The 13,257-nt window shown below is 38.4% G+C and overlaps 1 protein-coding gene across 1 annotated transcript in view; it reads left to right on the top strand.

Moving 5' to 3' along the window:
* Positions 1–13,257, top strand: part of BCLAF3 (BCLAF1 and THRAP3 family member 3) — a 53,557-nt gene that overhangs the window by 26,327 nt on the left and 13,973 nt on the right. The window contains exons 6-7 of the mRNA XM_090264165.1: positions 7,655–7,821; positions 9,379–9,406. Of these exons, the coding sequence (XP_090120291.1) occupies positions 7,655–7,821; positions 9,379–9,406 (195 nt within the window). The remainder of the gene's footprint in view (positions 1–7,654; positions 7,822–9,378; positions 9,407–13,257) is intronic.

Genomic DNA, 13,257 nt, shown 5'->3' with positions numbered 1-13,257 from the left:
TTCACTCAATAGTTAATACTTCTGTTAACAAAGATCATATTCTAGTGAACCACTTTGTCAGAAACTGCACTATCAGAGGTAGAAGTTACATATGACTCATAATTATCTGTTTCAGAGTGTAAGTTATGGAGCCACAATATGAAAATTTGCACTAAGGTTTTTATGAACCCCAAACACCCAGCTGTATATATCTGAAGTCTTTGGACAGATGAAAGTTCTGGTTTAATGTTGGGCTGAGTAGGTGAGAACCTGAACCTTGATCAGGCTAGGAAGGAAGTGAGAGGGAGGAGCAGGGGGTGCCAGTCGCTGGAGAAAAAAAGCTGGTGCGAATGGACCCGAGGCTCCTATGACCTCTGCAGGTGCTTGTACTAGGCATCTAAGGGTTGTCCTCCAAAGTTGATGTTGGACTGAGTGTGTCATCCTCTGTTGCATTTAATCCTTTTATCTCCCACTGAAAAGATGCAAAGGAGGTCTCCCTACCCTCATCAGATCTTTCCCCAATCTGAAAGGCTTTCCAAACCATTCTGGAAGGCAATGATGTGAGTGATGGGTCCTAGAAGACATTGGAGCCCTGATGCTCTGAGGAGAGGGGTGCTGTGTAGGTGGAGGAACAATGTACAAAACCATAGCAAGGACTGAAGGAAGGTAACCTACTCACACAAAGTTTACCTGTTCAGCTGGAGGCAAAATAAGCTGCGGTTGGAGATATTTTTGTGATATACAAGCCTGCTATCTCACTGTTAATGTGTCACAAAGGTAAGGTTTTTTTCTAAAATATTTTTCGTATACATTTTTAAGTAAAAAAATTAATTGAGAGAAGGTTCTCGTTCATTCCTATCACCATAGCTTCTCCTAGTGTCTCTTTGGGATCCTAGTATAGGGAGGTGAACATTGTGTTTGGGGTTGGCGTGCATAGGTTTTTGTGTTCTGGTGGGTCACCGAGCAGCTCTGTGACATTGGGCCCAAATTAACTTGCATTTCCTCCTGGTTATATGAGTGCTTCGATTGTCTGATAACTATTGAAACTGGGTTGGCAGGCTCATCTTAGCATTCTTTGAACTATTGTGTATATTTGAGATTCTATATTATTAAAAAATGAAATATTTATATTTTAAATTGCTCTAAATTAAGTAAAAAACAATTTATGCAAAAAGTAAACCAAGGAAGTTAAAAAACAAAATTAAATTGACCTCCATTAGAATTTTTTTTTTTTTCAATTACAGTTGTCCCCTTTTCCCCTAATTTCTCTCCCCCACCCAACCCACCCCCTCTCCCACAATCATATCCCTCCCCGTTGTCCATGTCCATGAGTCTTTTATGCAGGTTCTTTGACTAAACCCTTCCCTTACTTATCCTAACCCTTCTCTCCCTCTCCCCTCCCCCCTATTGACTGCTATTCTGCTCTTTGTTCTATTTAGTTCCTTTGTTTGTGTTGTTCTTTAGTTTCCTGTATTAGGTGATATCATATGGTATTTTTCTTTCTTTGCCTGGCTTATTTCACTAAGCATAATTCTCTCTAGTTCCATCCATGTTGTCGCAAATGGCAGGAGTTCCTTCTTTCTCTCTGCTGCATAGTATTCCATTGTGTAAGTGTACCACTGTTTTTTGATCCACTCATCTACAGATGGGCATTTAGGCTGTTTCCAGCACTTGGCTATTGTAAACAGTGCTGCAATGAACATAGGGGTGCATAAGTTCTTTTGAATTGGGGTCTCAAGATTCTTCGGGTATAATCCTAGTAGTGGAGTTGCTGGTTCAAAAGGCAGTTCCATTTTTAATCTTTTGAGGTAATTCCATACTGTTCTCCACAGTGGCTGCACCAGTCTGCATTCCCACCAACAGTGCAGTAGGGTTCCCGTTTCTCCACATCCTCGCCAGCACTTGTTGCTTGTTCATTTGTTGATGATGGCCATTCTGACTGGTGTAAAATGGTATCTCATTGTGGTTTTTATTTGCATCTCCCTGATGGCTAATGATGTTGAGCATTTTTTCATGTGTCTATGGACCTTCTGTATGTCCTCTTTGGAGAAGTGTTTGTTCAGGTCCTTTGCCCATTTTTTAATTGGGTTGTTTGTTTTCTTGATGTTGAGTCGTATCAGCTCTTTATATATTTTGGAAATCAGTCCCCTGTCTGTGATGTCATTGGCAAATATGTTTTCCCATATGGTTGGTTTCCTTTTCATCTTGCTGATGTTTTCTTTTGCTGAGCAGAAACTCTTTAGTTTGATGTAATCCCATTTATTTATTTTTTCCTCCATTAGAATTTTGAAGTCTGTTATCTTTTCAGCTGAATCTCTCATTTCAAATGGTCCAGGTCATTTTCCATTTATCATTTAGTGATTCAGTGGGTACTTTTTTAGGACCTGTCCTGTGAGACCGCCTGTGAGGGTACCCTGGGACTGTAGATGGGCACAGGAGTAGGTTTCCTCTCCTCTGGCCTTGAAGACAGTAGGGCGATGTTGGAAATACGTGGCAGTCGGTGATGTATGATGTGGTGTGTGACTGATGATCTCCAGCTGGGGGATTTAGGGAAGGCTTTTTTTAGGACTTGACATGTGAACTAGGCTTCAGAGGCTATGGTGTGTTCTAGACACATGATGACAAGATAAAAGATATTTTATGTTTATAGGTTAACAAAGGCAGAACCCCCACACAGGAACTTTGAGCTCTGGGTGGCTTTGAGCCGCTGGTAAAAGGGAATAGAGGTACCAGAGGCTGTGAAGGTAGGACTGCCACACTGCCAGCCTGATTTGACAGGATTAGCTAATAGGGGAGAACAGCTGGCTCGGTTCTGGCTGCCAGAGGACTGCCTCCTATGAGGAGGCTTGAAAGGGCTATGAGGTTGGCAAGGCCAATTAGGGGACTTCTGTGAAACAGGTAATGAGGTAGCGAATTAAGGGAATAGCAGTCTCCCTCATTTCCCTCCACTTTAAAAATTCTCAATATGTTCTTAGGAAGACAGGAGCAAATTAATGATTAGGAAAGTGCTTTATGAACTATTGCATGCAGTACAAAATGCTATAGTTACTTTTAGAAGAAAACTAAGGAAAAACCTTTATGTGTTGTATGGATTTTGTTATCTTTTATAAGCTTCCAGAGGGCAGGATTTTTTTGTTGTTGTTACTATTGTTTTGCCATGCAGTTGGGTTTTTTGGATGGCTCTTAGCTGTGTATAAGAGGAAATTAAGGTTTAATATAGCTTTTTATGTTTTCTCAGTTATTAATGCACAACACTGAGAATGTCAGGGAAAATACCCTTAAACAGAGAAAAAAAAAATTGGGGAGGGGTTGAGGACGAAACAGAGGAGCCTGGAAGGTTAATCAGACCAGTTTAGAATATAGATGTTTGCCTGTATTTTAATTTTTTAACTATCTAAAATTCATCTCAAATGAGAACAGCTTGGTCTTTTCAGCTTAACTACTTGTGTTGGGGGCTATTTCCTGAAATTGTTAACTTGTTGATCATTAATGTCATAGAAGATAGTAAAAAGGAAAATGTGAACTAAGAGGTGATTAAATTTATAGGTGTAAAGACCTAGAACATTTTTTATTCTCAAGTCTCGAGAAGGTTTTTCACATAGTAAAAGTACAATTTTTTAAAATATTTTATTTATTATATATTTTTAGAGAAAGGGTAATGGAGGGAGACAAGAGAGGGAGGGAAACAACCATTCATTGCCTCTTGCACATACCCCATCCAAGGACTGAACCCACAGCCCAGGCATATGTGCCCTCACCAGGAATCGAACTGGTGACCTTTCACTATTCGGCACAATGCCCAACCCACTGAGCTACACCAGTCAGGGCAAAAGTATAATTGTTTTGGAAAAACTAAAATTTTTGGCCCTGGCTGGGTAATTCGTGGTTTAGAGCATTGTCCCCATACATCAAGGTGACAGTTTGATCCCCAGTCAGGGCACATACAGGAATCAACCAATGAATGAATAAGTAGAACAATAAATCTATGTTTCTCTTTCTCTCTCTCTCTCATATATATCTCAATAAAAAAATTTTTAACTAAAATTTTAGGTTATACTATTTTCATGGCAATGAAGTTAACCCTAGGATAAATTTTTTAAGTGATAGCAAGTTTAAACACTAAAATTTGAGGAATTGAAGACATATAGCTTCAGTGTATACCACATTACTCCTGTGAATTGAGGGTTGGGCATGGAATGGGGATAAGAGTTAGGCCAGTAATAACAAATTAGAAGTAAATTATTAATTACTGAAAGCCTTCATCAACTTCTTTCCTCTTGGGAGAAACTGAGGCTGTAATAAAAACTCTTGTCAACGGATTTCCTCTTATGGATGGACCATTTTTATAGTTGTATTCAAACATCTTATTTTTCTCTTGTTTTATGTTTTTAAAAGCTATGTTTTTTAGTATGGCAGGCTTTTGTACCTTTAAACCCCTTTTAAACCCCTTTAAGCAGAGAGCATTTTTAGATTTTTGTTGGTGGAGGTTGTTACAGCGCCAATCTAGCTTCTAGTTTTTATCACGAAATGTCTCTCAGCTAGTTATCAGATACACAGTGGGAAGCTTGGAGCAACTTAGGAGGAGAGAAGGGAAGTGGGCCTCGTCGTCGGCAGCCGTCCGTCTCGAGAGACGATGGTGTAGCTTCTTAAGAGTCTATCTGCACCGCCGAGAATGGCTGTGCAGTCCGACTCGGGAGTGACATGGTATCTGTCTCCTCCCGTGTTGAATCGACATCTTGCGATGGCGCTGAAGCTACAGAGCCTGGGCAGGGTAATATGGAGGGTCTGCTGTTGCCCATGCAGCAGACCCCCCCCTCTCTTCGCAGCTGAAGGATCCAAGGGAAAGACGGAGTCAATACAGCTTGGGTTCAGGTGCGCCGCAGGAGTTGCCGGTGTTGACTACAACGTCAAACCGCCTTAGGGACTCCGGCTCCGGATTTTCTGTCGGGGTTTACTCCCTTAGCCTTTCCCCTGAAGAGGTATGCCGCAAGGCAGTGGAGGTTTTTTTTTTTTTTTGGAGTCAGAGTTTTCCTTCTCTGATGTACCCTGACTGGAAGATCGAACCAGCGACACTTAGCTCGCAGGCCGACGCTCAATCCACTGAGCTAAACCAGCCAGGGCCTACTCACACAAGTATTCTAATGAACCAAGGAAGCCACAGCAGAGGCAGCAGCCTGCTGCATAATCGCTTCTGCCTCCTCAGGGAGTTTGTCTCCACAGTGCTGGTTTGAGAGCAGGGATCGCGGAGAGTCAGAAGGAAGCCTTTCCTCTGATAAGTTAAAAATTTGCCACTTCAAACCATCTTGTTAGAGGAGTTGAAGTTTTTGTTTTTTTTTGTTTTTTGTTTTTTTTTTTTTTTTCATTTCAAGTTTTTAATGAAAGTTGTATAGAAGATTACATTATTCCTGCATCTTCTCAATTGTTTCTTCCTTGTATTTGCCCTTTTCCTTTCCTACTTGGCGAGACTTGGCTTTACGTTCAAGGATCTTTTTGCGGTCTTTGTTCAGTTTTAGTCTGGTAATAACCACCTTGCTGGGGTGAATGCCCACGTGAACAGTTGTACCATTAGCTTTTTCCCGTTGTACTCGTTCAATGTAGATGACATATTTCTTTCTGTAAACCTGGACTACTTTGCCAATCTGCTGCCCTTTGTAATGTCCTCGTACAACCTGAACTTCATCATCCTTTCGGATGGGCATGGATCGAACATTGTACTTCTGTCTCAGCTCTTTGGAAAGAGGAGAAGACATAATCTTCCTGCGAATGTGGGAAGGTGCATTGAAATGCCTTTTACGGTTCTTGCTCCGGTCGGTTCTTGCTCCGGTCGGTTCTTGCTCCGGTCGGAAGTCACAAAGGGATTGAACTTCATTTTGACCGCTGGCGCCTCAGCGATGGCCGCCGAAGTTTTTGAATAAAGGAATATCGGTAAGCCCCTCATAACCCTTGGGGCAGTTTTGGATATTTGGCTATTAAGTGACTTAAATAAGTAAATCTGTGCATGCATACGCCCATGCCCCAAAATGTATCCTTATGATTGGTTTTTGTTAGATGAAGAGGTGTCATTTTTTTCCAGTGGTGTTGCTGTTATGTATTATTTATTTATTTGTTTATTTATTTATTTAATTTATTTTTTTGAGTAAGGAAAGGTTTATCGAGGGACAAGCTTCCAACCAAGAAGATAGGAGCTGTGCTGCCGTTATTTAAAATATATTTCATGCTTCTCTTTTGGACGTAACTTCAGAGCCTGTGACATACTCCTAAAGAACCGTAGCAGTTGTAAATGTCAATTCTTTGAACTTGATTTTTGGCAAGAACCAAAAGCTATTTAGAGTTAAGTGCAGGGGAGTAAGATGGGTGGGTGTAAGCTGGTTAGTCTTGTTTTGGGTTTTAAAATGAGGTATAAATATAAAATAATAAGACATTTTCTTCTGATGCATAAAAACTACCTCTAGACAAAGAATTGAAGAGTAGTTTTAAACAAGAGCAGCATTCTTGAGTAAGATGTAGTTTCCTGTTCTGGCGCTTGGGAGGATTATGTTCATATGAATGCTTGACCTCTGAGGTATAAAGCAAAAACAATCAGGACACCCATTGTCTCATTGCCATGACACTTAGCCCGTAGGACTATTGTAAAGATTAAAGGAGAGAATGTTTGTAAGCTCTAAGCCCCTGTGTTTGGCACATGGTAAGCCCTCAATGATTGTTAGCTACATGTCATAATAATGGCTTTATAATGGTACCTAAAGATCAGGAGAGCTGTTAATGAAAGTTATAAATATTCAGGAAGCATTGAAGTGTTAAGATAGTTGGGTTTATATACTAAATGATAGCATTTATTTTTTTTTTTAAAGATTTTATTCTTAGAGGGATAGAGAGGGAAAAACAGGGAGAGAAACATGGATGCAAAAGAGAAATATCAATCTGTTGCCTCTCTCACACCCCCAACTGGGGACCTGGCCCACAATGCAGGCATGTCCGCTGACCGGGAACCTAATGGGTAACCCTTCGGTTCATGCGCTGGGGCTCAATCCACTAAGCCACACCAGCCAGAGCCGTAGCATTTTTTAAAGGATACATTTAGGGTAAAAACTGTAATTAGTTATAATGATCATAACTCTGCTAACAACTGAGACTTTTTTGAGAGTTCAGTGAGAGTTTCTAAGTGATTAAATTAATCTCAACAGAATTTTATTTCAAAATACTATTCTAAGCTTCTCATTAGTGATACAGAGTTATAAGGATTTCTATGAAGTCAGAGAAGTTATTATTTTTGATAAATTTTTAAAGTGCGGTACTATTTTAAGATACTATAAACTTCCTGGATTTACAATTTCATGGACATTTGGGAGCAGAAAATAATCTAATTAATTATTTTTGCATATGGAGTGTAGTTAATGCCTTGCTGTATTTTTTGAAGTAAAAATTGCTTAGGATTTTGAGGATCTTATTAAAGTGGCAAATATTTAATGATCTCTGATTTGAAAAGAACTCAAAACCATCACCTATAGCTATTTTCTCCTATTCATACATGTTTTATAGTGCACAATTTAGTGCCTTAATTATAAGAAAAGATAAACATCTTTTTAGTTTTATAGCTATATTGATTAATCTTTAATAAATTTTTTTCTCAGTAAAATAATTTCAAATTTAGTTAAACATTTACAAATTATTCTAGGGTTGCTCCTAGCAAGACAGAGAAATGTATGTCAGATGACTTGGTTGCTATTGGCATGAAAACAGAGAGCTTATATCCAGCATTTGAACACCATGAGTCAACTCAGAATATTGAAAACCAACTTACACGAAACTTAACTCAGGAAATTATGTCTGCAGTCCATGAAGGTTAGTATATTTTGCATATACATTAGGGATAACATAAAAATAATGTACGAACTTTTCACGATATACAGGAAAATATCTGATATTGTCATAGTAATTAATATTTCATTAGAAGCTAGATCATTAATTAAGAAATCTGTTGAACTGAATAGCAGATATTATTTCGAGCCTAGTTGGCTTTTTTAAATGATTATTTTACAGAGTATTAGATTCTCAAGGTAGCCATGGCACCGAGGCATACTCGTTCTTTATATGTAGTTCCAATAACTTGGTGCTTCAACTCACACTAGATTAGAAGTCAAGTGATCAATAAAAGATTCCAGTTTGAACAACTAATAGAAAAACAATAAATAATTTTTTAAAAACTATTCCAGTTCTCTTTGGCATACCTTATGACATTAGGGAGTTGCGTAATAAATACTTTGAAGATTTGCACTGAGTTGTTTTGTTTTGTTTTTACTGGTGGCCAGTGTCCATTAATTGGCAGTTTCAGTCATGGAGAACAACTTTCCTCAATGATACTGCGTAAATAAAGCAATTGTGGGTATTATAAAGTAACCACCTTCAAAAATTCCAAAATTTTTATTTTATATTTTTACTAGATGATTGCATTAATCTTTCTTTTACCTTCTTAAAACATATTTCAAAATGAATTATTTTTTCTGCATTCCTCAAACTAAGGCATATATTTACTTTAAAGCATGCGGTCTGTCTGAAACAATTCACCTTAGTTCCAGCCCCTTTTATGTAAAGAATGTGTGATTCCCGGTAGAATGGAAACTGGTATTGCAGAGAAGTCCAGGAGAATGTCTCAGAACAGGAATAGCAAGTTAGGGAAAAAGATTGCTGAAGTACCATTCTGATGAGTCAAGTGTATTATCTTTTTCTCTATCCTGTTAAATGCCCACAGCATAGCTGATTTCAAAAATGTCTTCATGAACTTTACTTAATGTTAAATGGCATTGGGAGGCCTTTTGTGATATGTAAAGATAACATTTAACATTTGTTCAGAATGATTCTGATGTTTCAGGGTTGTTTTTTGGAGTTCCTTTTTTACTCTAGGCGAAATGGAGCTCTGGTCCATCTTTACTTCCCAGATATTGTAATGTCTTGTATTGGAGAAGAAAGGTTCTCACTTTGAGGGAGCTACTACTATCTTTTTCCCCAAGAAGTAAGCAGACATGTCAAATAGGACCAGAATTCTTGGGTACATAAATCAGGTGTTTTACTACTGCACAGGCTTGAGAAAGCATGAGAGCACTATGAATTAGTCTGTGGAATAAGTTTAGGTCCCACATATTTTCAAGAGAAAACAGGCTGGATGTTTTTTAGTAATCCTTTCTTTCTGTGCTTATATGTAACCTTTTAAGTGGAATCAGTTTTACACTAAGATAAAACTTTCTTTTTTCAGAACCTTGTTTTTTATCATCTAGAGTTACTCTACATGAACGGTTCTCACATATACTGTATGCACAAGCTACAGGTATAAAATTTCAATCGAATTCAGATCCAGAAGTTCACAGGTAATGATTATTTATTGTTTGCCCCTCTATCTCACAGGAATTAGCCTCAGAGGAGATGTGGGAAGGTACTGCCTCCTGGGCTTGCTGTAGGTTCTAGGACTGGGTTTCCTACTTAAAAACAGAACAAACCCCTGCAGGTATAGGGCCTGTGGGCTAATATGGAATAGGTTAGATTGAAGCCATTGACAGGTATTGTTTAAATGTCTGTGACTTTGAAAATATTTTCCTACCTAACTTTGGTTCTGCTGTGTCTATAGTAGTTGTCTACTGAAGTTATCACTGGAAGAATGAAAGACAGTTGTCAAACCATTGAAATCATGGGTTGCTTCATGTGGTCAGAAATGGCTGTTCTGAGAACAGCCAGATGAAAACATATGTCTTCTGCTACTGGCACCTGTCTGACCAGGTGGCATACCGTGTCTTGTGAGCTGAGTTGAATCAATGTTAGAATGCAGTAGATCACGAGAGTAAAGTTTAACATTTACACAGACTACAGATTTGAGAACCACGAAGGCGCCACTGTGATGCATGTTTCATTTACTTCCACCAAAACACACCAGCTTTACTTAAAATTTCATTCTGTAGTAATGGAATCAAGGTATCAATGTATAGCATAATTACTTAATTATAATATGCCGTTATTATTTTAGGAGACCAAATCTGCCTTTGACTGAGTTTCCAAATAGAGAAATTACAGTAAGTGATTCAACACAGGAAAGTGAATATAATTTTTGATGAGAGATTATCTTATTGTTGGTAAACTAATGGGAAAGGGAACTGGTGATTAGGAGTAAAAATAAAAGCAGAGGGTGGTAGTTAAAGTAGATGAGGAAGAAGGATTGAGACTCAGGAATCTGAAATTTACAAAGCTCTCCAAGCCATTCTAGTTATTGGCCAGATTTCAGGGAGAAAACTGACAGAAGACAAAAATATTCCCTAAGAGTGACAGTCCCTAAGGGCAACAGCTTTATAAAATTGACACAAAGTTATAGCATTTAATATTTATTCTAAAACTTCAAACTTTAAAGCAAACAGTCGTGTAGTATATATTTTTTAATTTGTGTGGAATGAATGCAAAGGAATTTATTTTTATCTGATATTGCCCTTCAGAGTCTATGGAATAGGAACCAGCAATAGAATGGAACAAATATGGAACTTTTTTTTTTTTTATTGTTCTTCTATTACAATTGTCCCACTTTTTCCCTCATTGCTACTACCCCCCACCCAGCCCACCCCTTCTCCCACAGTCGATCGAAATACGAAACTTTTTTATTGTCACGTGTTGTGTGTGGTGGTTCCTACCTATAACACCTCCCCTCACCCCCTACCCATTTCTTCGCTAATTAAATAAACTATGTTACCTAGCCACAGGGGAAGAAAACTGGCTCTTGTTTTAGAAGGAGTATATTAAATTCTAAAAGAGATGTTCATTTATTCATTGAGAGTAGAGAGTTTTTGTAAAGGAGAGATTTTAATATATTTCTGATAGAATATGTAAATAATTTTTTTACTTGTGAATGGTTCTAATTTTTATTGAACTTATGAAGATAGCTTAGTTTATTGAACAAATGATACTTACAGAAAATTGCTACTCATCAAAGTACTATAATAAACTTCAAGAAAATTTGGAAGTTTTTAAAATTTAGAGGTTAAAAAAAACCTCTAATCAAACCAGTTAACACAAAATATGGTTTGATCATCTTTTCTTGCAGTCCTGCATCTGGCATTTTGACGTAGTTGCACTTCTAGTATAGGCAGTTTTGGATGCTTTTTTCTTTTTACTTAAACCATAGTAACACCCTTTCATGTAAAAATCTCTGAATTCCTCATGACCTCTTACAATTGAGGCTCTTTAAGTTTCAATTAACTTTTTTCAGTAAGTGTTTTTCCATGTGTACTTCCACATATCCCCCTGGCTGGTTTGGCTCAGTGGATTGAGCGTCGGCCTGCGAGCTAAGTGTCGCTGGTTTGATCTTCCAGTCAGGGCACATCAGAGAAGGAAAACTCTGACTCCAAAAAACCTCCGCTGCCTTGCAGCATACCTCCTCAGGGGAAAGGCTAAGGGAGTAAACCCCGACAGAAAATCCGGAGCCGGAGTCCCTAAGGTGGTTCGACGTTGTAGTCAACACCGGCAACTCCTGCGGCGCACCTGAAGCCAAGCTGTATTGACTCCGTCTTTCCCTTGGATCCTTCAGCTGCGAAGAGAGGGGGGTCTGCTGCATGGGCAACAGCAGACCCTCCATATCACCCTGCCCAGGCTCTGTAGCTTCAGCTTCACTGGAGAGGACACTCCAGCGTCATCGCAAGATGTCGATTCAACACGGGAGGAGACAGATACCGTGTCACTCCCGAGTCGGACTGCACAGCCATTCTCGGCGGTGCAGATAGACTCTTGAGAAGCTACACCATCGTCTCTCGAGACGGACGGCTGCCGAACGAACTTCCACATAGTCTATATTAGCATAATTTAAATGCTTATACATTATTCCTTTGACTTAAATTTACCATAAAATCATTCTTCCCTTTTAATTTTTTTTTTTACAGTGTCTGTAAATTGCTTTTGGGTTTTTTGTTATTTTAAATATAGCACTTTGAATATATTTGGGTAACTAGCCTTTTCTTTGGGCTAGAGTCCCAGAAATGGGATTCCTGGTTCAATGGCATAAACTTTTCCAACTCTATTGTCAGTTGTATCTCAAAATATTTTCATTAGTTTACACTACAAGTAGCAGGATGAGTGCAAGATAACTTATTTAGGTCTTTCACTTAAGTTTCTTATTAGATATGGTCTTTGTGCAACTAACAGTAATGTGGATGGTTTGTCTTCTGTGAAAATTTCTCAGACTGTGATAAGAGGACAGCTATATGACGTACGAAACAATGTTGAAAAAAGGAGGAAAGATCGGTTACAGAATGAAGATGAGCACATTAATCACATAGATAGTGCTACAGAGAGGTAATCAGTAGATTAAAAACCTCCTGATCTCTGATAAGGGAGCTTTTGGTGTCAGCATATTTTTCAATGTTTTTGTGTGATGATAATTTTCATTCTAGTATGGGGACTTAATCCTTCAAATCTATTTTATATGTTTAAATAAAATCTATTAAAATGTTTCAGTTATTCAGTGATCATCATATGCTGTTTGATTTAAACAACAAAAATGGTGCAGAGCAGTTGAGTATTAGAAGTCTTTATAATTCTAGAAAGGAGTGTAACAGCTTTTTTAATATTAGAAAGAGCCAGGACCAGCAAGTTTATGGATTCTTTGGCTCACGCTGATTTAAACTCTAACGCATTCTGCCCTTTAGATTCTGGTATTCTTCAACTATGACAAAATTTTCTGAGGTCAGTGCAATTCTCTTTCAGAATTATTTGTGAATGTCCAACCACAGAACAGGCAGGTGTAGTAGAAAGTGCAGAGGAGACCTGAGTTTGCATCTCATCTCTGCCAGTTTACAAGTTCTTGGGCAAACTTGCTTAGTTTCTAGAACCTTTTCCTCTCTAAAATGAGAATAACCAGTTTGTAATGGAGAAGTTAGAATAGTCAATGGACTGGCACATTCAAAGTACTTACGCCATGCATAGCAAATTGATTGTCAGTAGATTTCTTATTCTTTAGGGCTTCTGCATATTCTGTATTGGCCCCATTTATCTCAAGTTATGAAAACTATGTGGAACTCATGGCAACTGTGGATCCCCATATGATTGTGAGGTATACTTGAATGGGACAAAATTTCCAGTTTTCTCCAATGGCCCTCATACTATCTGGAACTTCCAGAAAGTGGGAATGTGTGAATAGGAAGGGGCAATGCTAATTCTCTTCCCATAGTCCTTAGTGTCAAACTACTAATATTTGACTAGACTTTTAAGCCAAGTCTACGACTAACAGGTTTTTAGTCAAAATATATGGAGCTT

Source organism: Furipterus horrens, unplaced genomic scaffold (assembly GCF_987537825.1).
Source record: "Furipterus horrens unplaced genomic scaffold, mFurHor1.1.pri manual_scaffold_17, whole genome shotgun sequence".
In the NCBI taxonomy this organism is placed as follows: domain Eukaryota; kingdom Metazoa; phylum Chordata; class Mammalia; order Chiroptera; family Furipteridae; genus Furipterus; species Furipterus horrens.
The sequence above is the reverse complement of the archived record's forward strand: the minus strand, read 5'-3'. Positions and strand labels throughout refer to the sequence as shown.